Source organism: Schizosaccharomyces pombe (genome assembly GCF_000002945.2).
Source record: "Schizosaccharomyces pombe strain 972h- genome assembly, chromosome: II".
Taxonomy (NCBI): domain Eukaryota; kingdom Fungi; phylum Ascomycota; class Schizosaccharomycetes; order Schizosaccharomycetales; family Schizosaccharomycetaceae; genus Schizosaccharomyces; species Schizosaccharomyces pombe.
This window is the reverse complement of record NC_003423.3, coordinates 3,822,312-3,849,499: the sequence shown is the minus strand read 5'-3', so window position 1 is coordinate 3,849,499 and position 27,188 is coordinate 3,822,312. Positions and strand designations below refer to the sequence as shown.

At 35.9% G+C, this 27,188-nt stretch overlaps 10 protein-coding genes and 13 long non-coding RNA genes across 23 annotated transcripts; 9 read left to right on the top strand and 14 right to left on the bottom strand.

The window, feature by feature from the left end:
• Window positions 1–39: 39 nt before the first annotated feature.
• On the top strand, window positions 40–5,413 carry utp10 (U3 snoRNP-associated protein Utp10). Its single transcript, NM_001022525.3, has one exon. The coding sequence runs from the start codon at window positions 104–106 to the stop codon at window positions 5,051–5,053; it is 4,950 nt and encodes a 1,649-aa protein (NP_596604.1). The 5' UTR covers window positions 40–103; the 3' UTR covers window positions 5,054–5,413.
• SPOM_SPNCRNA.6309 lies at window positions 2,005–2,396 on the bottom strand. The gene has a single exon (NR_195659.1). It is a non-coding gene; the product is annotated as a non-coding RNA (long non-coding RNA).
• Window positions 2,511–3,406, bottom strand: SPOM_SPNCRNA.6308. The gene has a single exon (NR_195658.1). It is a non-coding gene; the product is annotated as a non-coding RNA (long non-coding RNA).
• SPOM_SPNCRNA.6307 lies at window positions 4,649–5,093 on the bottom strand. Its single transcript, NR_195657.1, has one exon. It is a non-coding gene; the product is annotated as a non-coding RNA (long non-coding RNA).
• Window positions 5,395–9,931, bottom strand: rrp2 (DNA translocase/ SUMO-targeted ubiquitin ligase E3). Its single transcript, NM_001022523.3, has one exon. It carries the CDS (start codon window positions 9,861–9,863, stop codon window positions 6,741–6,743), a length of 3,123 nt encoding a protein of 1,040 aa, NP_596602.1. The 5' UTR covers window positions 9,864–9,931; the 3' UTR covers window positions 5,395–6,740.
• On the top strand, window positions 5,732–9,847 carry nta1 (protein N-terminal amidase nta1). Its single transcript, NM_001022524.3, has 2 exons — window positions 5,732–5,893; window positions 5,940–9,847. The coding sequence occupies exons 1-2, from the start codon at window positions 5,752–5,754 to the stop codon at window positions 6,656–6,658; spliced, it is 861 nt and encodes a 286-aa protein (NP_596603.1). The 5' UTR covers window positions 5,732–5,751; the 3' UTR covers window positions 6,659–9,847.
• A 1,963-nt stretch (window positions 9,932–11,894) lies between the features above and the next one.
• SPOM_SPNCRNA.6306 lies at window positions 11,895–13,688 on the bottom strand. Its single transcript, NR_195656.1, has one exon. It is a non-coding gene; the product is annotated as a non-coding RNA (long non-coding RNA).
• On the top strand, window positions 12,236–14,103 carry cxr1 (splicing factor Cxr1; the record flags this gene model as incomplete). Its single annotated transcript, NM_001022521.4, has 1 exon — window positions 12,236–14,103. One exon carries the CDS (start codon window positions 12,236–12,238, stop codon window positions 13,655–13,657), a length of 1,422 nt encoding a protein of 473 aa, NP_596601.2. The 3' UTR covers window positions 13,658–14,103.
• Window positions 13,865–14,476, bottom strand: SPOM_SPNCRNA.6305. Its single transcript, NR_195655.1, has one exon. It is a non-coding gene; the product is annotated as a non-coding RNA (long non-coding RNA).
• Window positions 14,477–14,509: 33 nt separating this feature from the next.
• git1 (C2 domain protein Git1) lies at window positions 14,510–18,315 on the top strand. The gene has a single exon (NM_001022520.3). It carries the CDS (start codon window positions 15,007–15,009, stop codon window positions 18,301–18,303), a length of 3,297 nt encoding a protein of 1,098 aa, NP_596600.1. The 5' UTR covers window positions 14,510–15,006; the 3' UTR covers window positions 18,304–18,315.
• On the bottom strand, window positions 17,417–17,647 carry SPOM_SPNCRNA.6304. The gene has a single exon (NR_195654.1). It is a non-coding gene; the product is annotated as a non-coding RNA (long non-coding RNA).
• On the bottom strand, window positions 17,874–18,173 carry SPOM_SPNCRNA.6303. Its single transcript, NR_195653.1, has one exon. It is a non-coding gene; the product is annotated as a non-coding RNA (long non-coding RNA).
• Window positions 18,316–18,523: 208 nt separating the features above from the next.
• SPOM_SPNCRNA.6302 lies at window positions 18,524–19,740 on the top strand. Its single transcript, NR_195652.1, has one exon. It is a non-coding gene; the product is annotated as a non-coding RNA (long non-coding RNA).
• On the bottom strand, window positions 18,598–19,472 carry rtc3 (SBDS family protein Rtc3). The gene has a single exon (NM_001022519.3). It carries the CDS (start codon window positions 19,331–19,333, stop codon window positions 19,013–19,015), a length of 321 nt encoding a protein of 106 aa, NP_596599.1. The 5' UTR covers window positions 19,334–19,472; the 3' UTR covers window positions 18,598–19,012.
• A 362-nt stretch (window positions 19,741–20,102) lies between the features above and the next one.
• SPOM_SPNCRNA.1644 lies at window positions 20,103–22,777 on the top strand. Its single transcript, NR_150540.1, has one exon. It is a non-coding gene; the product is annotated as a non-coding RNA (long non-coding RNA).
• On the bottom strand, window positions 20,122–20,431 carry SPOM_SPNCRNA.6301. The gene has a single exon (NR_195651.1). It is a non-coding gene; the product is annotated as a non-coding RNA (long non-coding RNA).
• Window positions 20,540–22,322, bottom strand: spo4 (serine/threonine protein kinase (DDK family) Spo4; the record flags this gene model as incomplete). The annotated part of the gene is made up of 3 exons (NM_001022518.3): window positions 20,540–20,778; window positions 21,039–21,206; window positions 21,329–22,322. 3 exons carry the CDS (start codon window positions 22,320–22,322, stop codon window positions 20,651–20,653), a joined length of 1,290 nt encoding a protein of 429 aa, NP_596598.1. The 3' UTR covers window positions 20,540–20,650.
• Window positions 22,778–23,116: 339 nt separating the features above from the next.
• Window positions 23,117–25,210, bottom strand: SPOM_SPNCRNA.6300. The gene has a single exon (NR_195650.1). It is a non-coding gene; the product is annotated as a non-coding RNA (long non-coding RNA).
• psg1 lies at window positions 23,174–24,322 on the top strand. The gene is made up of 2 exons (NM_001022517.3): window positions 23,174–23,376; window positions 23,427–24,322. The coding sequence occupies exons 1-2, from the start codon at window positions 23,286–23,288 to the stop codon at window positions 23,894–23,896; spliced, it is 561 nt and encodes a 186-aa protein (NP_596597.1). The 5' UTR covers window positions 23,174–23,285; the 3' UTR covers window positions 23,897–24,322.
• Window positions 24,506–24,864, top strand: spt4 (DSIF transcription elongation factor complex subunit Spt4; the record flags this gene model as incomplete). Its single annotated transcript, NM_001022516.3, has 1 exon — window positions 24,506–24,864. The coding sequence occupies exon 1, from the start codon at window positions 24,547–24,549 to the stop codon at window positions 24,862–24,864; it is 318 nt and encodes a 105-aa protein (NP_596596.1). The 5' UTR covers window positions 24,506–24,546.
• SPOM_SPBC21C3.15C (aldehyde dehydrogenase) lies at window positions 25,085–27,006 on the top strand. Its single transcript, NM_001022515.3, has one exon. It carries the CDS (start codon window positions 25,364–25,366, stop codon window positions 26,930–26,932), a length of 1,569 nt encoding a protein of 522 aa, NP_596595.1. The 5' UTR covers window positions 25,085–25,363; the 3' UTR covers window positions 26,933–27,006.
• On the bottom strand, window positions 25,850–26,426 carry SPOM_SPNCRNA.6299. Its single transcript, NR_195649.1, has one exon. It is a non-coding gene; the product is annotated as a non-coding RNA (long non-coding RNA).
• SPOM_SPNCRNA.6298 lies at window positions 26,631–27,008 on the bottom strand. Its single transcript, NR_195648.1, has one exon. It is a non-coding gene; the product is annotated as a non-coding RNA (long non-coding RNA).
• Window positions 27,009–27,188: the final 180 nt, after the last annotated feature.

Sequence of the window (27,188 nt, the reverse complement as noted above, 5' to 3'; positions counted from 1 at the left end):
GTGCGTTACAACAGTAGCAATGCAGGTAAATTTCTACTTGCCTTCTGCGAAAAAGCCAACAACTGCTGCTGCAGTAAAATTCTGAGCTTTAAAAGCGTTAGATATGGCTTCTTCACTTCAGAAGCAGCTAAAAAATATTCAGAGCAATAATGTTCTGAAAATCAACAAGATACGGCGTGCGCCGTCCTTGTTATATGATCCCAAGGTCGCTGCAGACATGGATTTAGAAGAAATTTACGTGACTGCAGTGAGTGGGTTTCATGAGTTGGCTGTTCATGAGCCAAGACTATTATATTTTGAAAAAACTCTTCTGGGAGAGCAATCCGTTCAGGTGGATAGAGTACTTTTAAATAGAACGGAAAATGAAAAAATTGACTTGGAATGTGTGCAAATATTGCGTTTATTAGCTCCCTTTTTTACAGAAAAAAATGCATTGAAAGTTTTAGAATGGTTAATTCGCCGGTTCAGTATCCATGAATATGTTTCTGATGAATTCATCCTCTCTTTTCTTCCTTTTCACGATCATCCTTTTTTTGCTAGAATCTTGGGTTGTTCAAAACCAAAATCCCGACCGTTATTGTTTTTAGAAAATGCAATCAAGATGCCTGTGACCCTTTCACGGGCAGACATTGTTCATGCACTTTCGCGTGATAAAGAGTTTTTCGCCATGTTTGCACAGTTTGTCCAAAATACTGCTGAATCTCACAACATGTATCCTGAACTTGCCAGATTTTGGGCTGGTACTATGATGGAAGTACTGGTTGCATGGCACTCGTCTAATGAGGACCCGAATGTGCTTTTGGATAGGTTTTTCCTTCGTGTCTCTTATGCAGTGAGTTACGTGAGCAGTATTGATTTCCAAATTGCTGGGTTTATGCTGCTTTCTTCAATTGCTGCATCATTACCTTTGTCACCTTCAATTATTCCACCACTAGTGAGTGCCATAACTGATCGTCTCTCATTTGACAATATTAAGCCTGCTCTAATTTGTGTTGGCCATTTACTTCAATTTTGTTCTTCTTTTGAATTTGATCATGAGCAGCTTGAAAAATTAGAATCGTTTGGTGCTTCTTCTCTTCTAATTGAACTTTCTCAGGAACATCGCCTTGACGAGTTTTTCGTTAGTTATTGGGTTAGTCTTATAAAGTCGCGCAAGCAAAAAGACAAGAAGCGTTTAATATCTCTTCTTGACACTTCTATATCTCAAATTCGTGTAACACATGAGCAAGCCAAGTTCTTGCTTTCAGTCATTCCGGTAAACCAGGATTTCAAAGCCTTACAAAGTTATCGCCGGATTCTTGACAGTGTCATTCAACCGGAAAGAAAGGAAGGTAAATTGGATAATCTTATAAATACACTTCAAGATAAAAAGAAATCTTCTACGTTTTCGAAAAAAGACCGCGAAGTGTTACTTAAGAAAATCTCAGAAATCGATTCACAAACTTCATTTGAACAATGCCTTGCTTACGCTGATTCAGCGGCGGACTTGGATTCTTCGGTTTTCATTAGTTTATTGTCAAAGTTTGGTGACAAAATTCCATTTTTACTTTTCTGTATAGCGAACGGCTCTGAAAGAATAATTATACTTTCTCTCATTGAACTTCGGAAAACTATAGAAGAAAACAAAGATGTTGACTATCAAATAATTTTGCCTGTGGTATTATATTCTTTGCAAAGTAAAGATACAGAAGTAAGATCGAGAGCTCTAAATTTGATTCTTACATTTCTTGAGCTACGCAATGAGAATCTGGAATTTTCAATTATCTATGGTATGGATGATAATGATAATAAAAACCTGAGATGGCTCAGTCCTGTGGAGACTAAGTATTATTGTTCAGATTTGCTACTTGATCGTTCTTCAGAAATTGGACTGGATGGTACTTATCTGTTTTCTTATATACCTGAAAGGCTTTTTACTGAGAAAAAACCTAAAAACGCTTCCAAAGAAATTGCTGTCACATCTTTCCTTTCTTCACATGCTGCATGTAGTAAATTGTCCAATGTTAGGGTTTTATTATTAGAAATTTTAACAAGAGTTCATGGTAAAGTCGAAGATGCAAAGATGCAAATACTTCTTCCCAGGCTTGAACAGTTATCTGAGTTTAACTCTGAGAAATTTAAGACCGTTTCTAAGCGGGAGGTGGAAGCGCTAGTTAATTGTTTCAACCACACTAGTTTTACCTCTCTTCTTTCTTTTCTTTCTTCTAACATTGTTCTTTCGCAAGCCATCTGTCGACGGATAGTTGAAATACAATCACACCTTAAAGATCCTCAACGACTTGAATTTGTTAAAGCCGTGATTAGTCAAGATGAACAACCTCACTATTACGTTGATGTTCTCGACTCAATAAAGATTCCTGACACTGTTTTCAAAAAGCTTATTGGAAGCGTCCGCTTGGTTAAGGAAAAGAATCCTGCAATTGCCAAACGCAAACGCATTGATAGCCACATATTTGATGGGGATGTCCAAAGGCTTACTCGTATTTTAGAGCTTTTGGAGACAAAAAATGCTGCTTCATATCCAAAGTTGGCTTCTCCATTATTCGAAGTTCTCAATAGCGTTATCGCTTTGAAAGAGGATATTGTTTCATCAAATTATTTGCTTCAGCTACTTCTAGGATTGTTATATGAGATGATAGGAGCCTCACCGATTACTGAACTGTCACCCTCCATTAGAATCGATACCTTAGTGGGTTGTATTCGTTCTACCAATAATCCACAGATTCAAAATAAGGCATTGTTACTTGTTAGTGCTCTAGCGAATGCTGCTCCTGAAGCTGTTTTACATGGTGTTATGCCGATATTTACTTTTATGGGTAGTACTGTCTTATCAAGAGACGATGCATTTTCCATCCATGTCATTGAACAGACTGTCAAAACTGTTATATCTGCACTAATAAGATTAGGTAAGGATTTTGACTCTTCCTTGCTGGTATCATGTTTTGTGAATGCGTTCCCTCACATCCCTCAACATCGCCGACTTCGACTTTATCGTTTAGTTTTGCAGACAATTGGATCAAATAGATTTTTATCCGTTGTTTTAATACAGTTTGCTGAAAAAATGTTGCTGGCCAAATCTACGAATGTTGTTGCTATACATGACTTCTGCTTAACACTTGTGCAATCTTTCTCTGTTGCTGATCGTATTGGATCGATCAATCAATGTTCAAGATTCTGCTTAAAATCCCTTGAGGAGCAATCTAATTCAGACTCAAATGGCAAAGCTGTCAGCTTGATAAAACTTGATGAACTTCCAATGGATGTGGATTTAGCGACTCTCGGGTCATTACGAGTAAAAGTTTTGGAGTTAATTTCACTTGTGTCTAAGGCTAAAAATTTTGCTTTTGATTTGGCGAAGATAATGGAGAATTCTGTTGATTCATTTGTCGAAATTCAAGCAGGTTTGTTTGAATCGATAAAATTGCTTATTACACTCAGCCAGCAAAGCTCTAACGAAATGGAGTTGGGGCACGTATATGTGGCATTACGTAGTGTGATACATCTGCTACCTAATGAATTATTTTGTACTGTCCTCGGTAAACTTCTTCATGATGAACGTGCCTTACTACGCCGTAAAGCTTTGTCGATTGTACAACAAAGGGTACAGCAGGGATCTAAAGTGTCTGCATTAACAGCGTTAATTCCTGATGTTACTTACAATATATCCAACTATTCTGATGAAGAAACGACTCAGTTAGCTATGGATTGTCTTGCTGTTATGGCCAAGCGATTTAGTGCGAGTCCTGAACTGTTTATTTCCCCTATTGAGGTGGTTTCAGGTCCCTACGGATTAAAGAATAGTGCACGTGATGTACAGGTATCTGCCATAGTATGTATCACCGTCTTGACCAATACTCTTGCTGCTCGCATCTTGCCTTACTTGGCCGATATAGTTAATTATTCTTTATCTATTTTAGATGATGCTAGAAAAGATCCGGAAGGCGATTTATTAGAGCTAGCATGTTTCTCTATGATGATCGACTTTTTCAAAGTATTACCGGAGTTTAGCAGCAGTTATGTCGAGCCGACAATAAAATGCGCTTTAGCTTCTGATCGTGCGTTTGAACATGATGCTATTGGTGAGCTTTTATTTGAAACAATTGCCAATTTTATACCTACTAGATTGTTGATGAAATCTATATTTGCGGCATGGCCTGAATGTGCAAGACTTGGTTCTACTGCGGCACTCCGTCTTTTAGAGTTGATTGAATTGGCATTACAAAATTCTAGCAGGAGCGCTATTGGGACTGTTTATAAGTCAATATTCAAATTTTTCTTGGATTCCTTTGACAGTAGGCGGTCGCTTTTATTTGCGGAAGACGTTGATAATGTGGAAACTCAAGCAGTTAATGTATTTCTGAAATTCGTGATGAAGTTGAGTGATACAACTTTCCGTCCTTTGTTTTTACATTTGCATTCATGGGCATTGGAAGATTTGTACGAAACTGATCCATCTGGAATAGTATCTCGGCAAACTTTTTTTTACAACTTTTTAACCATTTTCCTTGATACTTTAAAATCCATTGTTACTAACTATTATGCTTACGTTTTGGATGACACGATTGAATTGCTTTCATCGAAAGATACGAATAGTGAAGTTCGTCATCTAGTGAACAGTAGTCTCGTTAGTGCTTTTGAAAACGACACTGAGGAGTTTTGGATGGTGCCCGCACGTTTTGGTAAAATAAGCCCCGTTCTAATTGAACAAATACAATATGCTCCTTTGCTTGATGACAAGGTCCTAGTAAAAGCTATTGTCGAACTGGCTAGTGTAGCCTCATCAAGCGACAACTTTAGATCAATGAATACTCAGTTGTTGCAATATCTTCGATCCTCCAACATCAATGCTCGCTTATTAGCTATCCAAATACAGACACAGCTTTACGGGCGCCTTGGTGAGAATTGGATTTCTACATTGCCTCAATCAGTACCATTTATTGCTGAACTAATGGAAGATGATGATGATCAGGTTGAAACTGCTACGGCTGAGCTCGTGCGGATAATAGATGACCGTCTCGGTGAGAATGAATCCCTCCAAGATTACCTTACATAAGGATTGTAGAGGTTGTGGGTCCGTTTTTCACAGGCTGAGTTTTAAACGGAATCTTTCGTTTTCTAAATTTTTCATTCTAAAAAAAATAATTATTGATTCGTTATGAATATATACGCTTTCGTCTAATCCCTGCCAAAAAAAAAGGAAAAGACGATCATGTTGATTGCAATCCATAATGGGTCTTCTCATCAATGACCTTTAGGGTTGTATTCATCAATTCTCAATTATCTTGGGATTATAAATAGTTTGGTTGGTTTCGGTTTCATAATACTATAAATTAAGAGAGAAATTTTTGCAGTTTACAAATGTTTGACAGCAGCAAAATAATTTTGAAGTTTAAACCAGTGTATTAAAACCCAGTAAATTTCATTGAAGTATCGAAATATTGTATATCTGAGCGACTTCGTAAAGTGCAATCATCCTACATAGCAGTAATCTAGTGGAACGGCATACGTCTTTAAATTTGCTTAAGTCAGTTTTTGTCTAGGAAATGGTGATTTGGCCAGTTTCTTGTCGGTCTTTTATATACAAGAGATAAAATTCTAATTCCATTTATCTATCGAATTGGTAAAAAAAAGCCTCGCTAAGGACTTGTTTAAGAGTTTGCCACTTCGATGTCATAAAAACGGTCAACACTTCTCAATTTAAAATTTGTTTGTACTACTAGTGCATCCTTTTAAACAGCAACGACAGTACTAATGAAGTTTGGATGTGTACAATTTTTTCCCAAGTTGGGAAAGGTGAACGAAAACATCGTTCATCTTCGCCAGCTTTTGGATCAACATTCTGAAGCATTACAGTCTGTTAAGCTATTGGTTTTCCCTGAAATGTGCTTAACTGGTGGGTGGTCTTTATTATTAAGAAGAGTTAGCTAACTTTCCTGTAGGCTACAATTTTAAAAATTCAGAAAGTATACAACCCTTTTTAGAAAACGTAACTAGCAATCATTGTCCAAGCATTCAATTTGCTCAAGAAGTCTCTGAGCAATATCGGTGCTACACCATCATTGGATTTCCTGAGTTTCAAAACTCAAACGGCATTTCTACTCTTTACAATAGTACAGCTCTCATTTCTCCCAAAAAAGAGTTGTTGAACGTTTACCACAAGCACTTTCTTTTTGAAACAGACAAATCATGGGCCACTGAAGGCAAGGGTTTCTCTTTTGAACCCTGTATTCCTGAACTGGGCCCTATTTCAATGGCAATTTGTATGGACATTAACCCGTATGATTTTAAAGCTCCTTTTGAGAAGTTTGAATATGCAAACTTCATTTTGCGTGAGCTAGAGCATCAACAAATGGTTTCTTCGAATGTATCACGACCAATTATTTGTTTAAGTATGGCATGGCTTGTGTCAGATGATAAAGTCATTGATGCTTCCCTGCCCGACATCAAAAATTTACATTACTGGACCACTAGACTTTCACCGTTAATAAATTCGAATACGGATGCAATCGTTCTTGTAGCAAATCGGTGGGGAAAGGAGAATGATTTAAATTTTTCCGGTACCTCTTGTATTATGGAACTTTCTCAAGGAAGAGCTATCTTACATGGTGTCTTGAAAGCTGCTGAGAATGGAATTGTAGTTGGAGAACTTGAAAAATAAAGATGTGCGACGTTTTTTATTTCTATTCATGAAAACATATTATATAATACATATTGGTTTTAATAAGCCTGTTAAATTTCTATTATCGTGATGACATTCCAAATAAAAATGACAACTCCTTTGTATTCAGACGTGAAATTTCTCTAAGCCCTTTTTCCCCTAAAGCGCTATCTATTAGTTCTCTCTTTCTGTCTTGTAAGGCTAAAACTCGCTCTTCAATCGTGTTATTAGTAACAATTCGTAAAATATTTACCGGTTTATCTTGTCCAATTCTATGTGCTCGATCGACAGCCTGTTCTTCGATATAAGGATTCCAAAATGGATCGAGTATGATGACATGATTTGCACAAGTCAAGTTTAACCCGACATTTCCTGCTTTTAAAGAGATCAGTAAAACTCTCACGTTCGGATCAACTTCAAAATTAATAAGAGCTTGATTTCTTTCCGCTGTGCTTAGACCACCAGTATACATAAGATATTTTATACCCTCTTGTCGAAAGGGTACCGTAAAAAGCTCAAGAAAAGAAACAAACTGTGAAAATATTAAAATTTTGTCAGTTGGCTGTTTCTTGATGATTTCTTTAACTGCATTTAATGCTTTTTCAATTTTTGTAGAAGTGGTCCAATGTTTAGGATCCGTAAAGATCTTCATACCCATTTGTCTATTCTCTAAGATATTACTATACTGTTTAGGTAGCAATTCGGAAATGTTTTCTGTTCTTAATTTGTTATCGGCATCGACAATAGGTGCCATTCCAGAATATCGTCTAAATAATGCGTAACTCAAAAGCCTTTCAGTATCGATGTACTCCTCGCAAACTGAGCACTTAGGAGAAATATTTTCGTTGCTTGTTTGCTTAGCCATATCCTCACTGGATGTAATAACATGGGTTAAGCACTCTCTACATAGAAAATGACCGCAAGGCACAATTATCAAAAGTTCTGCAACAACATCCATACATAAGGAGCATTGCAACGTTTCAATTAACTTAAGGCGATTGACAGCCTCGGGATATATTTGGTTGTAGATTGCACGATTCTTAGCTTGAAAGCTATCGTTATCATCAACCGCTGCTTCTCGAGCAACAATTAGCCAGGGATGACAACAAGCCTGTCGAAGTCTCAAAAGTAATACTAGTAGACTACCGTAATGCGTAGTTATAGTCCCTTCTTGAAGATATTTACGCATTTGAATTTGTGCTCCGCTTTGAAGCGTATTGTAAAATTCCATCTCAGAAGAAGAGAGGTCTGTTTCAGATTTGACGGCGGTTTTTGGAGGAAGTGTCAATATTGGCTTGCCATCAATCTTTGTATTTTTCGTTCTACGAAGTAGCACTGCTTTTAATAAGCCACGAAAGCGCTTCATAGGAGCGGACGTGTTTATATTGCTACTTAAAGGAATGGTAAAGTCCTTTGAAAAACTTGACCAGTCTGAATAAGGTTTAATCCTCAGAAATTTTATCAAGCTGTAGAACTCCTCAACCCCATTCTGCATAGGGGTACCACTCAAACACCAACGATAAGTTGATTCTAATAGACAGCATCCACGAGCAGCTAACGTATTCCTGTTTTTGATAGTTTGAGCTTCATCCAATATAACTCGATACCACTCTGCTTCAAAAAATGGAAGGTGTTCAAATTTTTTTATTGGAGCGTTATCTTCGATACTCTTGTCATAAGCCATTTTGTTTTTAAACTCGTAAGCGATGACATTATAAGTAGTCAAAACAATGTCATACGACATCAATTGTTCAGCAATTTTGTGCTTTTTCGAACTTCCGTGATGAATATAAACAGTGGGTCTATGTGAGGGAGCAATTTTAGTAAGTATTTCATTATGCCATTGCTGTAATAGCGACACAGGGGTGATAATCAGAGTTGTTTTAACTGATTTAGATTCTGGAGGCCTTGTTACTAGCAATGCAAGAGCCTGGACAGTTTTTCCTAGACCCATATCATCTGCCAAAATCCCTCCTTTCTTAGAGCTTTCTTCTAATCTTTTTAACCACATTAGTCCTTCCTTTTGGTGTTCCATTAATGTAGGTATTAGTCCAGCAGGTGTACCTTCGCGAATTGTTGGATCGTTGACAAGCTGCTCATCAAGATCTTTGAACAACTCCTCCAACTGTTGTTGCTGATCATCTTGAACTTTCTGGTTATTTGAGTCTGACAAATTGAATCCTTCAATATTGTGAAATCTATCGTGATACCATTGAAGGTGGAATAAGTGTTTACCAGGTTCGGGTAGCTTGGAATCATGCAACAAACCACCCGGAAGAATGACTGAATCCGAGCCATAACGCTTATTCTGAAAATTAATTTCGTTATCTTCTTCGTCTGATAAAGAGATCGGATTATTAGAAGTTCCTTTTCCTTGAAGAAACTTATCATCTTCTAAAGTGTGAGTTGTGTTAAACATCTTATAATTATTATGATGATGAAAAGGAGGAAGAGCTAAAGAATTGGTATAAGAAGGTCCAGCCGTAGATAAAACTGGTAACGAAGGTAACTCTAGTTTTTTCCTTTTCGAATTCATAAACGCAAGCTCTAAATTCCTTTTTTCCTTCATATTAACTTTATCATGGTCGTTCAGTGAAGATTTCGTCCGAACATTATTATCATCGGATTCAGAGTCAGATACGACAATCACAGCATTGTCGTTCCAAAACAAAGAGTCCTGTTTTTGTTCAAAAAGTGCATCAGATTGACTCGGACTAAGCTTATCTGTTGAAGAACTAATTTCGTTTTGCAAAGAGTGGCCATCAACATCAATAGTAATTGCATTGATGTTTGGACGATCAAGCCCAATTTTAGGAGCAATTAAAGTGGCATCCGTGTAAGTAGAATCATTATTTTCAACGGAAAGAGAACTGTTCAGCTTCTCTTCATTAGGCTTTAATGCAATCACACTATTGTCATTAGGAAAAAGGCCATTCACTTTTTCTATGTTAGATTCCATCGTATTTAAAGAGGACGATGAATCATGCATAAAGGCATTGAATAGCGCCTGTTTTCGATTAAGAAAAGCAATTCTCCTTTCCATTTCATGTCTGTTTATATCATTTTTTAACAATTGGTCAGACGATGCAGAAGAAGAATAGTCCGGGGTATTATTTTTATTGAACCCAATGTTATGTTTGTCATCTAAAGGTATTTGTTCACATGGATTTAACGTAAATTGTTCAAAAGCTGTATTATTTCTCATAAATTAGCAAAAAAATGCTTTGTGTTTAAAATGTAGTGTGTAATTTTAGGTAGGCAAACTGGTGTGGTGATACTCAGTCGCCCCAAAAGTTTAGAATAAGTACCAAATGTAAGTTAACAAGGGTAAATGTGTACATGAATTTGTGATCATTCGAAATGGAAGGAAAGAAATTAAATTTTTTAAATCATAAAAAATTCTTATTATAATAATTTCTGTTTTGGGAGAGTTTTATAAAAATGCTGATCAGTAAACCTGAAAGAAATCAAAGGGGTATTGAAGAGTCATCTGTATACATATTTTATAAAAACAGAACTGTGAAACTTTTAAATCCTTGAAAAATGTTAGTAGCGAGATGAAAATGGACGGAATAAATAAATAAATTGAGAGCATTTTTAACCCAGTTCTAATTTGTCATTGTAGTATTAAAAGCGATTTTAAAAATTTTTGATGTTTCTTGCTTAGTTTCCCAAGCAGCATTTTGCAAATTTTCTAATTAAACGTTTCAAATAGCTTAAGCATCGTCCGTGCAGTATCAAAGCAGCTGTAAATTGTTTTAATAAACAAATATTTTAATTAATGTTTTTATATGTTCTACTTTCTTCTAAAGTTGTTTCCCCCTAAATTCAACTAATCTATATGAATACTGTTACATACCCATGCATTTTAAGCTATATGGCTTTACTTAATACCTAAATTTCTTTTTTTTTTTTTTTTTTTTTTTTTTAAATTAAAAATATTCATTACCTTTTTCCTAATTACTTTGTCTTTAAAGTGCAATGCGTAGGTATTGATAGCAGAACCAAATTTCAAAACTATTATTATTTGTATTTCTAAATTTATAATGGTATCTTTCATTAAAAATTGATCAAGTAGTGTCGCTTGAATTCTCTTTAGCGGCTTACTATTCAATATTTATATGACTGAGTGTTGGCGCTTAACCTCTAATGTATTTAGCCAGGTGGATACAAAGACAAACAACTGTATGAAAAATGAAAGTTTATAGAATTAATGGAAACGGTGAAAGCAAAATTTAAGCTGTCTCTAAACCTACAAATTCGCATTTTTCTTTTGCCAGCACCATATGACGCATCCGTAGGATCTGCACATTTCAAGCAACGTAAATCATTTACCTCATTTTACTACTATGACTGAAGCGATGGAACCCTGCGCAGGAATCCAAAACTGCATAAGAAAAGAAATTCAAAAGACATAATTAATAACATGGTTGCACAAATAAAATTCAAAAAAATACTTATGTAAATGAAAAACCTTAAAAAAATCAATAATTTATAATTGCATAAATAGATTGCCTAACAATGTGCTGATAGATAAGTCAACTTACCTACGCTACAACATCGAAACCCCGTATTTGAACAATTCCTTTGTTTCCTTTGTCCTTGTGCTTATATTATTTCTCATTTTCTTATATTTTAATTGAGCTACATATAGAAAGTAATATCGAGGGAATTGCGTCAAATTTGAGTTAAAAATTGCATTTTGATTTTGAAGTTAGCATTTCGCTTTTTTTTTTTTTTGAGGTCTTTTATTTTAATATTTTCTTCTCTTTCTTTTTGCTCGTAGGTTTAAAGCGCAATTGCTGTTATTTTGATTGCAGTAGACTCTCGTGTTTACGTTAATTGCTATATTCGTTTTTCGTTTCTGCGTTCAGCGATACCCAAGTATCGTTGTTATTCCTTCTGCCGTTTAAATTGAACTTTCTCTTCCGTTTTCCTTTAGACATTGCATATTGTGTGCATTTTACAAGCATACATTTTCACTTTTGAGTTGACTTTTCAATTAATTTAATATATTATCATTAACTGATAATTCGTTTGCAATTAAACATTGAAAAGTTTTTTTTCCTTGAATTAGATTTTTTTTTATTAAAGACACCTCTTTTTTTTGGAAACTCCTAATTTATTATTTGAATTTCTTCTAGACTCTTTATCAGTTATCGAAGACTTACTACTTAACTTTGATTCATATTTTTTTACGTTTGGATCGTTGAGTTAACTAATTGGCCTAGTACCAACTAATAATTTTCTCTACCTTCGTTCATTTCACTTTGTGTTTGATCGACTACAATCCAGTTTGTACTTTTTCTTGGACAACTAACCGTATAAGTTATTTCCGTTAACTCACCAAAGTTATTTTAAGAGTTTGTGTTTTGTATACACAGTACATCATCTCATTTTTGTGGTGATAATTAGTCCTTTTGGCGATTTATTCATTGTTTCATCTTCACAAATATCCATTGTCGAAACTTTCATCTAACTTAGTTCAGCCTTCTGTCTCTACCGTGAGCATAGTGTGTCGATTTTTTTTGGTTTCTAGTATAATCCACTCTTTTATTAATTGCTAAAATTTTTAAAATGTCTTCCTCACCGACTGAGTCTGAAATTTTACCCAAGGAATCGCATAATTCGATAGACGAACAAAGCCAACAACCAGCTAATACGGATACTTTGGTTAAAGATAACTCCTTCAATGAACAAGATGACCAAGAAGTGGACAATGATTATAAATCAAATGATGAACCCGTACAATCTCAAGATCCGATTTCTCCAAATATGGCATCCAACGAATCTGGAAATTCCGAAAATACTAGCAACTATGGCTCATCAAGAGATGAAAACGTCTATCAAAAAACGACGCTTTGGATGGGTGAATTAGAGCCTTGGGTTACTGAAGCATTTATCCAGCAAGTTTGGAATACTTTAGGAAAGGCAGTCAAAGTAAAGCTTATTCGTAACAGGTACACAGGCATGAATGCTGGCTATTGTTTTGTCGAATTCGCATCTCCTCATGAAGCTTCAAGCGCGATGAGTATGAACAACAAACCAATTCCTGGTACAAATCATTTGTTTAAACTTAATTGGGCCTCTGGAGGCGGATTACGTGAAAAGTCTATTTCAAAGGCCTCAGAATATTCCATATTTGTGGGAGACTTGTCACCCAATGTCAATGAGTTTGATGTGTATTCTCTCTTCGCATCTCGATATAACTCATGCAAGTCGGCCAAAATCATGACTGATCCTCAAACAAATGTGTCAAGAGGATATGGTTTTGTCCGTTTTACGGACGAAAATGATCAGAAATCTGCATTGGCAGAAATGCAGGGTCAAATTTGTGGTGATCGTCCTATTCGGGTGGGATTAGCCACTCCTAAAAGTAAGGCTCATGTTTTTAGTCCTGTGAACGTTGTACCTGTTAGTATGCCACCAGTTGGATTTTATAGTGCTGCACAGCCTGTTCCTCAGTTTGCTGACACAGCAAACTCAACCGTATTTGTTGGCGGTCTCTCAAAATTTGTTTCTGAAGAGGAGCTTAAGTATCTTTTTCAAAATTTTGGAGAAATTGTTTATGTCAAAATTCCACCTGGAAAAGGTTGTGGATTTGTGCAATTTGTCAACCGACAGTCTGCTGAAATTGCTATCAATCAGTTGCAGGGTTATCCTTTGGGCAATTCTCGTATCCGATTATCTTGGGGAAGGAATCAGAATCCAATTGCGGCTCCTGCCTTGAATTATCAGTCTCAGGTTTCACAAACTACTATTCCTGCTACCTCATTATTTCCGGCAATGAGTTTACCACCCCAGGCTCAGTTTAGTCCATATCCGGCTGTTGCACCTTCCCCCTTAGCCCTGCAAACGAGGGGTGCACCGATTGGCATGGAAATTTCGATTGGATCTCCTGCCCTCGTACCTGATCAAATGCATATTCCTGAAAACGGCAACTCTGATACCATGCCTGTTCCTAACACACAAGGAAAGCATTTATCAGCTGAAGAGTAATGTAAAAGTACTTGCGATTGAATTTTTTATAATGGCATGTCTCATACTTTTTATCATCATTCTTGGTTTTTATAAAGTATGAATAATTTTCCATCTATTCTAATAAGTTTGATGTTCATAATGAATCACGGAGAATTATTGTTTCGAGAAACGTGAGAGTTCTTGTAAACTCTATCTGTTATTTTGGACGTTAAATCAAGAGAGTCCCTTAGCATAATTGATTAATAAGCATTTTACATGTGTTCATGAATTCGAATTATCGAAGAAAAGCTTGAACTAAATTTTTGTTGGACATAGCTTCATTACGTTTCCTTTCTAAGGATTGACGGTTTTTATATTCATCTCTCCCTGTTTATGATATGAAATGCTACGTTTTTTTAGCCGAAATTTTCATTTGTCATGATTTTTATAGTCAAGAAAAAGGTTTTCATACGACGTATATAAAAGATTAAATTTAATAGTAATGATGGACTTCAGAATTATCGCACTGAGATTTTTAGGTCGCTGGAGAATGCAGTTTAGGCAAGGTATGTAAGTGCTTATTGAGATTTCCCATTGATAAACAACTTTTAAGTTGCTTCTGGTTTAATCATTCGTTCTTTTAGGTATGAGTTTAGTTAAATGATCAGCGCCATTTTCAAAACATTTCATTCAACCAAAAATCAACCGCCTCTAAATTCAATTTTATTTGAATGATACTCCCTATTTATCGAAAAATCCATTCAATTAAAATCTATTATTAACTTTTCATCCATTTAAATCTACTCCATTTTTAAAGCTCTTGTTTACAGAGTAACAACGCGACTTGCAACTTCTACTACGCCAGGGGGGCGACTGTCGCAATAAACAACTGACAGAAAACGCACTTATAGTATAGGCTCAAAATCTTTTTAAATCGTAGCCTTTCCCATTAATACGAATACATCATCAAATTCAGTTTTGCGATTAAGTATAAACGGGCTTAACTCGTGCGTTTATATACTTTGTCAACGCTGTGATTAGTATTCAACCTTTGACGTTACACTTTATTAACCTGGCTCGATACTCTTAAATAAGACTCTGGAAAGCGACAATTCTTATAATTAATTTTATTTTTTATTTTTTAACCTGTGAAAAAGTTTTAATCTCTAGACCTGGAACGATCATTAACATAATTGTGTACACATTATTGAAATCCAGCTTATAAATGAATTTTGATCTACTAAATAATTTACTCACCGATCCAAAGAAGCAGACAACATAAACCATCACCTATCGCTATTTTTACCTTCATCCATTAAATAACACCTTCATACATTCCGAACACCAGGTTTTTGCACTCTCTACTCAGCAAATCGGAAAGGCTTAAAATGGGATTCACTAGTGTTGAACCCCCAGATTTTTTTGATTGGACTGCCAGAGCTATATTTTTATTATCGACATTACGCAGTCGCAGAAATGCTAAGCAAATTGAGCGTGAAAATGCGCTTTTGGATCAAATCAAGGAGCTTTTAAGTATTGCCATTATTCAGTGTCATGAAAGAAATATTCCTTCGATAGATCTTCCCCCGTCTTTTTTCAATTATGTTTGTGAACAGCTACCCAGGCACCCTTTTGCTAAGATAGCTTCGAGCTACATAGATACGCATACTTTATTTTTTCAAATATCTATCAGCTCATTTTTATGCCGATTTTCAAACTGCTCAGAAGACGAGATCAGGCTTTTTAAGCAGCACCAGTCCCTTGATAGTTTTTTACTATCCTTGTTTGACCTCCTTTGTAGTCACCACTTTTCCGTTGAATTTACGTCCATATCACTAATTATCAAATCTTCGCAGTGGTTATTTTATACATTATCCGATTATGCTCATGAATCCTTAACAGGCGTTGAGGCTGATATTACAACGAAATTTCTTTCCACCCTAGCTGATACTTGGCCAGAATTCGAAGAGCAGTGTACTCTTAGCAAACATCTTTTTCTTTTAGGTGACTTTTCGCTAATCAGCTATGTAAAAGTTTTATGTGGTGTATTTAATATCCCTAACTACAATGCCTTCATTCTAAGTGTCGAGGATCTACTTCCGGAAAATATATCCTTTGCCGCCGTTGCTGATTTTCAGTTATCAAAGTATAGGGCAATTAACGACAATTCTGTATTAAGAAGTGACGATTTCTCATCAAAAGCTGTGTTCGACAAATACGTTGAAAGGGAGTGTTATTACTCAGAAAATGCTATTAGTAAAATTTTTCAAAACTATCCTGATTTGGCTGTCCTTTTTGAAGAACTACAATATGCCGAGGGAAACAATGATCTTCTATCTGCGATTTTGAATACCAATAAATATACTTTGAGACCTGATGATTGTGCTCCATACTTTTATCGTTTAATGGATTTGTGCTTACGTTATTGTTATAGCCAAAGTAATGAAATTGGTACCAACGTTTTATGGAGCATGACTACAAGTTTCATCAACATTTGGCGTATTCATCCTGGAACATGTTGTTGCGTGGTCTTAAGTATATATTGGCCTTATCTTGAGGATAAACTCCTAAAGTTTTCGGACCTTGGAGATATTTTTGAATACTTCTTTTCTTTAATTCATGATTGTGATTATGCGATTTGGTCAGTCCATGACGAACACCAATTTTCGGAGTTATTGGCGTTTTATCATAGAAGAGCTTTAAATGACTTAGTAGAAGAATTGGGGAGCTGTCCTCGTTCTAGTGATTCTTGCCGAGCTATCCTTGATATCCTTAATAATTACATCTTTTCATGTCCGCTTTTTCTGGTAACCCCTGAAGAACTAGAAGAGCAATACACCGACTTTTTTAAAAAACTGAAAGAAAAATATGGGGAGTTTTTCCAGAATCTACTGAAGAAAGAACTGACTGGGAAGCCTGAATCAGATCTCGAAGGGCTTCGATTAGTGGGTGTCCAATTGCAAGCCACTTACGAAAACTTGAAGTCGAATTTTAGTGCTAGAATATTTAACCAGCTTTCGGTTCACTCATTTTTTGCAGAAGCAACATGTCACTTGTTTCTTGAGAAATTACCTACCATTACCAAAACTTATGTATACTCAAATTGCAAAGAAATTCCAGATCATATCCTTGAAATGATCAATGCTCTATACCAGCAAACTCGCGCTTTAGTGGCTTGCACCGGATACCTATCGTCGGACTACCCGAAAATTTATGAAGCTTTTAGCGGTACCTTTGTATATAGAAATTTGTCGCTGATAATCGACAAGGGCTTGGCTAATGTGTTGCAAACAGTCCTAAGAGAGTCTTTCATTCCTAAGAGATCCAGATTTTATTCAGATTCAACTAAAATGATTCTTGCTCCTTTGCAGGACTGTTATGATTTTCTGCAGAAAATAGATTGGCCAAGTTCCAAAGATGCAAATCGTTTTTATTTGCATCTTGGAAAACTTAGTGAAAACTACATTCATTACTACGTTGACAGCATGTATGCATTGTTTATTTATAGTACCGATATACCATTGAAAGCAGAACCTTTAGTTCCTGATCTTCCGGTGAAGCAGCTTAAAGAAAAAGCTAGTCATTTTAAAAGACATTCTGGGGACCCAAATTTTTTGAAGCTGTATAGGGAATCATTCACCCTAATCAATACCGTCAGTTTAGTGAGTGGTTGGTTAAAAATGCTGCATCAAAGGATTGATTATAAAATATTGACAGAGAAGGTAATGCACTTTAAAGATATGGAAGTACCATCTGCGACTGTTATAATTTCCATTAAGATGGCCCATCTTTTGGTAACCCCAAAGGCCCCATATTCATTCTCTGTTTTGCTCCAAGATCCTGAGTCGGAATTTTGTGTACATACTCGAGATGTTTATGACGAGCTAGTTCCCAATTGGAAAGAAACGTATCAGATGGAGATTACAAACGTAAAGCGTTTTAAATTAATTATATATCAGAGGAATATACACACTGGATTGGAGACTGTATATGGTCATGCAACACTAGAAGTTGATCCCGACAAACTTAAGCAAGGCCACGGAAAAGATGTTTGGCTTGATATCACTAATAAGGGACAAATTTTGATTGGGTTGCGTGTGCTCTTGAAGAGGGAAACACCAAATTATTACTGCTTTGCCCAAATGGAATACCTTACCGTTACTGAAGTAAAAATGCTAAATGTACTGATGATTTCTCTAAGTAAATTTATTCGAAATTCCTTAAGAAATAGTGGGTTAATGGATTTCGTGCGTTATCTTGATGGAGACGAAAATGATAACGCAGAGGCTGAGACTAAAGAAAAGATGGACGAGTTGCAGGCCCGGTGTGAAAAAGAGCAGCAGTCATTGTTGGCAGAGCTAGATGATTTTTTTTATTGGATTTATGTAAACTTGCTCCCGAAACCTCTTTTTTACTTGCTTTCGCGGCTTTGGTTTGGCTTGTTGGAGACATTTCGAGATATTTTAGTGCCTCCAGTCACAGATTCTACCCTAAGGAGAATTCCGTTGAATAAGCGTGAACTCAAAATGGTCTATTCGTGGTTACAATTGTTTTACGATTTTTTTCGGAATTTTCAAGATATTGCGCCATTTGATTTTTTGAATACCGATGAGTACAAAAGTGTGATGGCTATTAAAGACTATTATTTTGTAAAGTCTAAGGATGTCAAAAGAGTGAGTAGTTAGTTAACTACGGTAATGATGGAGACTTCTATTAATGTTTATTAATTTACTGAACGATACTTTTAATTTAATGAGCACAGTTGCTAATTTATTTTATATATATACAAATATGTATGTCATACGTCTATCATAAAGTCGCGTGTATTAGTTGCTAGGCTGAAATTATTTATTAAGCAGCTAGCTTATAACACTGCATTGTACACAAGAATAATGCTGAAAGCTAAAAATTAAGTTATGCTTACGATGATTACGCATTTTCTACAAAAATGAAACACACCATACAACCATAACAACAGGTTACAACAAAAGTCATAAATACATTTCTATGTAAACAAAAACAGATTTTTTTTAACGTAAAGCATACACATAACCGCACAGCCTTTAGAACGTCCAAACCATAAAAGCAAGTTATAATCATACATAAACATAACAAATGCCTTTAAGTCCCTTAGATAAGACACAAACATTAACCCTTGACTCAATGTCAGAGGCAATAGGAGATTAAAGTCGAATAATTACCAAAGGAACGGGAAAGGATTCCAAAAATTGCCATGAAGTTCAGGTAATGTTGGAATGCGGACATTGTGTACTTCGTCAGATTGCATCATTATATAACACAAATGGGAATACCTATAATAGATATACGTGGGCCATATGTTTTAACTCATTAAAGTCGGTGGTATAACTAGCCTCAACTAGTAGAATTAGTCATTTAGTTGACTTCTTTGTGCTTGCCATGTTCACGATGGGGAATGATTTTTCCGTCAGTCAAAATTTTAGTGACAACATCAACGTCCTTGCTAGTACCAAAGGTATTCTCAAGTTCTTGTTTGGAAGCAGTAATTAATTGACCTTCGTTACCTTTGTTGTTGCTAGTTGTAAAAACTTGAAAAGAGTCGACGATCTCAGTTAAGGGAACAGTCTTGTCCTTGCGCCATCTCATGACATCGGGACCGTTTGAGGCGATGATAATAAAGGTAGTATCCTCAGGTTGGTAACAAACACGGGTTTGGTTGGCCTTAGAGCTAGACATTTTGGAAGTATTGATAAATATATTAATAGACGGTTGGACAATGCAAAAAAATAAAATTTAATAGTCTTGTGAAAAGAGAGAACAAACTATAGAATTATCCAAATACAAACAAACAATTCTTATTTTTGTGTGAAACGATGCTCAACTAGGTTGGGAAAGGAAGTCCTTTTATAGTATTAGATTTGGGTGGAATAAATGCATTTTCCATCAATATGTCTAAACGTAAGTCTCTAACAGCGTCATAACATATTTACATCATTACTATGGGAAGCGAATAATGACATCAGGCGATATGTTTGTTTACCGTGTGTTAAATCCTTACAGTAAAATAATTAACGCACGATAGCACCTTTTGTCCTACACTACTTCATTACTCTCTCTGGTGCCCGACTTTTGTTTAGAGATGGTTTAGTGTGAAGTTAAGAAAAAAATGTTTCCCCTATATATTCAATCTCTTGGAAGATAAATAAAGGAGTAGTTTTTATTCAGTATTACACTTCATTTTTTCCTTTGATACGCTCACAAATCAATCTCTTTACACATGTAGCTTAAGAGGTGTCAATACCTACCTCTTTAATATGATAGTCAGTGTACATACTATTCTCATAACATTATCGCTAAAGAGTATACTGGAAAAACAAAACATCGTTATTTACAATAACACATTAGAAAGCCGGTGCGCAATCAACACTTAGTGACGTTGTAAACAATACGCAATCATCTGTTTAGTGATTTCACTCACGCAATGGCCCACGTCAGTAAGAGTTTGAAAGAGATGGATAATGGAGTACGTGACTGTTTGACTTTTTTCATGATCGAAACTTCTCGGCGATCTTTTGTTTACATTTTGGAAAATATCTTTTATCATTATGAAGAAAGGAAATTGGCTTATTTTGAATTCGGCTTTTTCTTAGTTTAAGGTTATTGTACTTTTAATTGCTGATTTGTTTCTTATGTACTTTATTCGACGACGTTGACACATCTGTTGGCTGATTCCACTATAATGACTTGACGCTACAGGCATTGTAACGATTAAAGTAGGTTAATGTTTGTCAGAGACATCTCATCCTATCTAAACATTTCGTATTTAGTCTGCTCATTTGGTTAACCTTTTACTGTACTTAGTATTTGACCGTTACACATTCGCTTTTCTCACGTGCTTTGGTTTTTGAGATGTTTGCAACGCACGCAACTTCAAATATCTTTATCTTTGACATTCATTATTATTAAGAGTTAATCGATACAATAAATAAAACTTTGAATGATATTATGGAATTCCGACGTGTGGAAATTTCTCCATCTTTGGCAGATACACGTCTACTGCTCTACAGTTGAAGGGAAATCACTTCGAAAAGGGTTTTCTGCCTCAAATCCTGACCGGGTAACCCCACATGCATTAAAGAATTCGTGCTGAAGAGCTGTTTTGGCCTTTACTCGTTTCGATGCTAGATAATTGTTAGCCATTCAATTTTTAATTAATTCCTGCCATGTTGTTTTATACAACTGGAGTTTGGAAATCAAGATACTAGTTTCAGAGTGGATAGCCCCAGGCTTCGTTAAAAAACCTAAAAAGCATCATAAAAGAAGACAATCCATGAATGAAACAATAAAAAAAAGGCCATTTCGGTTCGCGTTTTTTTTTGTCATTTAAGAATTTTCCTCCTAGTCCACTTCCTAGTATTTTGTTTTTGGGATTTGCACGTACGATGTAATTCTAATAACTTGTCCAACAAGTCAATGGCTAAAGCCACTTGATAATCTGAGCTTGTCTCTAAAATTAAATTCTCATCATTCTTCGTAATGCTAGCAATTAGGTCTAGCCAATTATGCTTTTGATCTAGTAGAGTCGGAATGTTATCTGACCAAATTTGTCCTGAGAGAAATACAAGTTAGCACCTCAAAAGTTGTCTCAAAAAGATTTGAAGCATTGGTTAGAAAACGATTTCTCTCTTCGTTTTTTCAACTTTTACGCTCAAGTGTTTAATAACTACTTACCATGTAATAATGCGCAGTTTGACATGCCATTTCTTCCAAAGATATGTGCTAATTCTACGATTGCATCGATATCATCTTCACAGCGGAAAAAAGGATATCGATGTGTTAAAAAACACAACAAAATGACTCCCACTGACCACACATCAATTGAGGATGTTTGATTTTGGCATCGAAACAATACCTCAGGCGCTCGAAATCCTCTTGTTCCGGCTCGGTCAGCACGTTTTGTAGGCCTTGGATCATGTAGCAAGTAACCCTCTGGAGGATCTGCTATCGTTTTCTCAAATGGAAAATAATCGTAATATTTTCCTTCTTGCTTCAGTTTTCTCAATTTATCGACACAGCAATTTTCTGTAGGTGCATCTGCCTCTTGCCATTGAGCTAATCCAAAGTCAAGTATGACTCCCCTTTGGGTGTAAGGATTCCAAGCAAAGTTACCTGGTTTGATATCTCGATGAATTATGCCCTTTGCATCTATATGTGCCAACCCTTTCAAGAGGTCTCTTAAGTACGCACCAATTTCTGGAAGAGAATATTTCATATAGAAGTCCCGGAACTCTGCATGTTGTATAAACGGTAGTACAATTAACACTTGATCTTGATGTCTTACAGCAGTTATCATATTTAGTACACAATCACTGCCTCGTAGTTCATGTAGCATCTCAAGTTCAGTTTGGATTCTTGAGGGAAGAACGGTGGCATAAATTCTTTTCAATGCAACAAAATGGTTTTTTGGTCTCTTGGTTTTGTCATGGGGCATCTGATCTTCTATTTGAGATGATATCCAGTAGGAGTTATCGTAGCTATCGAAATGTCTATCCACCGCTTTAAAGACGCTGCTAAAACTTCCTGCTCCTACTAACTTAACCACATGATAGTCTTCTTCAATGGTAGGGAATGCTTGCACCAATTTAGCAATTTCTGGTCGATCTTCTCGATCTACATCACTGGCGTATACACCTGAATTTCCGAAAGGTAATAGCATGGAAAGCATTTCCTGTTTTAATTTTTATTTTAGTCGCCTTTTGTTTGGTAAAGTGCGGGCTGTTAGATGAGGCACAATTTTCATTAATAGTTTGTTTGTTTGTTTACTTCGCCAAACCCAAATATTTCCCTCTAAGCAAAACTTACTTTTTGTTCCCTAAGCTTTGCTATATCGGCCCAAAGCAAATGAAAATGTAAACAAATGATGCCAATGAAGCACTCCAATTTGTTTATACAAATTTTCAATCCATGATCATCATTAAACGGTAGACAGTGTCAAAGTAAATTACTAGACCAGCTAGTAATTTAAATTACATATATTTCCTTTATAAAAAAATTTACTTTAGCTCTATAACTGGTAACATTTAGAGTCCTATTTAGAACGAAAGCATAATTTATCAAAATTTTTTAGTATGTAAACAATAAACAGCACACCTGTCATAACCAATTTTTGAGATTTCTTCAACACTTGGTTGATTCTTTACTAAATTAATTTAATATTATTATTTTTTCTGTTTATTTCTTGTACATTGTTAAAGGTTTTTGTTTATTGTTTACTGCTTACTACTGCAGTTCGTTTCCAACATAATTATATGCTAGACTGTTATAAATAGCTTTTTCTTTCTATACTTTAAGCCATGCGGATACGGCAAACGAATAACCGAAATTTATTTTATTAGTGTAAAGTTATCTGGGTTCTGATGACAGCATTTTCAACTCATATATTTCCACTCTAAAAAGGATTTACTAATTTTTTTTGTTGAATACGATAACAGTATCATTCGAATATATACAATGATATCGCATTAACGAGTACGAGTTAATTTTACACTTCCGTCCCTGGCTGTTGATGTATCTTCCGCAGACAATTGCCGTATCACTGAGTCTATGCTAAAGACATTGTAAGATTCACGTTAGAGAAGACCGTTTTTTTATTTTTTTTAAGCTACAAAGAAAACTTCGGGTTCACAAAATGAAATTCTTTCTAGGATCTGCTTTATTCTTAATCCTTACTTTTATCAATCTTGTTCGGGCTGAATTTGAGTTCATCACTCCTGCTGAAGGTATGTTTTTTATTTAATTTTTAGTATTGTAAAACTGACTTTTGTTTAAGATTCTCGATGGGCTAGAGGATTTACTTATGCTGTCAAATGGAAACAACCCACTGAACAGTTTGTCGAAATTGCTTTGCAATATGCCGACTCCAATAACACATTGATTACGAGCAGTGGTGTTATTCCTTCCAACCAAACTTACTGGATGGTAAAGATAGATAAGAAATGGCTTATGAAGATGGACAACATTACTGCGCGAGTTGTTGCTGTTCCTCAAAATGGTACCGCCAGCACGGTATATGTGGGTCCACAGGTCCTATTAGCGAACACGTTTTACTGGAAGATGGTAGTGGATGTTTCCCCTGCATTTTCTGTAAACCCGATTGACAAGAAACTTGCAATTGGGTTATCCGTTGGTTTATCCTGTTGCATACTGATCGTTCTATTTCTTCATTTTGCAACTAGGAGAGAAAGAAGGATTTTAAAAAACGAGAAAGAGCTGGAAATGTCTTCATATAGAAAGCATTAGCGTTTCTACTTTTCTGCGCCAAAAAATATACTATCTCATTCATCAGAACTGTTTCTATAGAGTAAATGGTCCATTATTAATTGGAAGGTAATACGCATTGCTTCTTAACTTTAAATTCAATGGCCTCTTTCACCATTCCTTGTCTGTCCGCTTTACTCCATTATTCGTTCCTTAATCACGCATGCTTCCAATACAGCTTTTGGGTCACATGTTTATTTATCTAAGGTACTTTTCATGTAAAATACCATTATTAGATTTACCCAAATTGACACTTTGGGTGTGTAGTTTTGCATTCTTATCTCACAACTTTTCCAATTGTCGCTACCGCATGCTCCTTTATTGTAATAATGAGGCCATCATTTTTTAGTTCTGATGGCTAGACTTTATTGTTTAATTTAGTTTTATAAAATTTTTGTTTTCCTGGAACTTGTGAGTTGTATGGTTAAAATTGTAATTAAGAGACTGATATCGCAACATTAAACGTTTAGCTAGCAAATACAAAATGTGTATCTTTTACTGTTTTATTAAGCAGCTTCGTTCGATATTCTGGTTCATTTATAATTAATATTTGTTTGATAGGTATTGCACTTTCTTTCGTGTTTGTAACTCAACCATAACCAAACACACTTGCATTGTATAAACCTCACAGCATGGATAAGCTAAATAGGACTAGATCAAGAGCATGTCTCATTTGTGGAATTGTTTTGCCTCATAGTGTTTTTGCTAACAAAGGCTGTCCGAACGATGGTGTAGACGACGTGGAAACATTTACCTCGCCAGTATTTGAAGGAATAATGGCAATGATGAGTCCCACCGAATCTTGGGTTGCCAGATGGCAGAGAATCGATACTTTTACTCCCGGAATCTATGCGACTCGTGTTCAAGGTGTATTAAACGAAGATGTAGTTGAATCTTTGCGTCGCAGAGGCATTAACTATCGTCCTAGGAATGGTACATCATGGGATTAGTCTTCTAATGGGTCTTAAATTTGTAAAGTTATCAAAAATTTATTTGAAATTTTTCTTCACAAATGTCAATATTACATCGTTTTATTAAATTTCTTCACTTAAAATTTGCCATTGCTCTTCCTCCCCGTTGTGAAAGACTGGGCTATGGTGCAATGCGTTGTACTTCTCTAATGTCAGGTGGTGTGGTGTTTTATAACCCATCTCGTAACTGGGAAACACCATATTTATTCCTGTTATTCAAGATTGTTGATTCTCGTCAATACGAACGCCTTTTCTCGGCACTTGTAACATTGGAAATCTGATCAACGTAACTTCCTTTGTTGAAGCATCGAGAGCTAACATCCTTGATTTTCTAGCTAACAAATTTGGCTCAACTAAAAATATAGACTGTTTTGCACAAATTTTGAATAACCAAATTCCTTTCTTTACACTTTTTGATTGTTTGCGTATTTATTGCCTTAGTTTTGTCACGTTGTCAATAACTTAAAATCAAACCAATATGTCCTCTACGTTGACATGCTATTGTCCAGGAGACGGGTCGTTGCTTGGAGAAGTCAAGCTATTCAACAAGTCTGATATTGATCAGTCAATCATCTTGGCTGAAGAAGCCCAAAAAGAATGGAAATCTACTTCATTTGCTGAAAGGCGCAATTTTTTGAAGGCTTTGAAGGAAAACATTATTAGAAACCAAGATAAATATGCAGAAATTGCCTGCAAAGATACCGGTAAAACATTGGTAGATGCCGCGTTCGGTGAAATATTGGTTACATTAGAAAAAATTAACTGGACGCTTGCTAATGGAGAGCAGTCTTTGCGTCCTACGAAACGTCCTAACTCGTTGTTAACTTCATATAAAGGAGGTTATGTTAAATATGAGCCATTGGGAGTTATAGCTGCATTAGTTAGTTGGAACTATCCTCTTCACAATGCCTTGGGTCCTATCATTTCTGCATTGTTTGCTGGAAACGCTATTGTTGTGAAGGGAAGCGAGCTTACAGCGTGGTCTACACATCAATATTGTGAAATGGTTCGTAGTTTATTACAATCAATGGGCCATTCCCCTGAACTCGTTCAATGTATTACTTGTCTACCAGATGTTGCTGATCACCTTACCAGTCACTCTGGAATTAAGCATATAACTTTCATTGGTTCTCAGCCTATCGCAAAATTGGTTGCTGCTTCTGCTGCAAAACAACTTACTCCCTTGTGCCTTGAATTAGGAGGAAAAGATCCTTGTATTTTAACTGACGACCACAGACTAGAAGAGATCTTGTCTATAGTTATGCGAGGTGTTTTCCAAAGTGCCGGACAAAATTGTATTGGTATTGAGCGTATCATTGCTTTGGATGGCGTTTACGACACCATAATTACGAAATTATACAACAGAATTTCCACTATGAGACTTGGCATGTACACCCAAAATGATGTCGATATGGGTGCTATGGTATCTAATAATCGATTTGATCATTTAGAATCTTTAATACAGGATGCTGTTAGCAAAGGAGCTCGTTTAGTGTACGGTGGTCACCGTTTTCAACATCCTAAGTATCCTAAAGGAAATTATTTTTTACCCACTTTGCTTGTTGATGCTACTAATGAGATGAAGATTGCCCAAGAAGAGTGCTTTGCTCCAATTGCACTTGTTTTTCGAGCAAAATCACCCGAACATGCTTTAGAGATTGCTAACGGTACTGAATTTGGGTTGGGGGCATCCGTGTTTGGCCGGGATAAGCAATTATGTCAATATTTCACTGATAATTTGGAAACCGGTATGGTTGCTGTTAATGATTTTGGTGCCTTTTATTTGCTACAAATGCCTTTTGGTGGTTGCAAGAAAAGTGGTTATGGAAGATTTGCCGGATATGAGGGTCTACGCGGAATCTGCAATTCCAAGGCTATTGCTTACGATCGATTTAGTGCCATCCATACTGGCATTCCCCCTGCTGTTGACTATCCTATTCCCGATTCTCAAAAGGCTTGGCAATTTGTTCGCGGTCTTATGGGAACTGTGTATGGCGCTTGGATCAGTCTTGTTCCTAATGTTTACCAATTATGGCGTAACTCTTAAGTATTGTATCTTCTGAAGTACCACTTCTTCACTCATTTTTTTGTTCTTTGAAACTTTAGTTTTCCATTCTTTGTATACGATTACAATACCTAAATTTTTAAATTTGATAGTGAGTATTTAAAAACAATTAGTACGCGCTTGTCAATAGAGAAAAGCTAAAAAGCTTGTATAAGTTGGTGTAGGACCAATGTATTGAATATGGTGTTTGACAGACAACCTCGTAAAGTGCTTGTTTGTTTACAAATTGTGGATCACA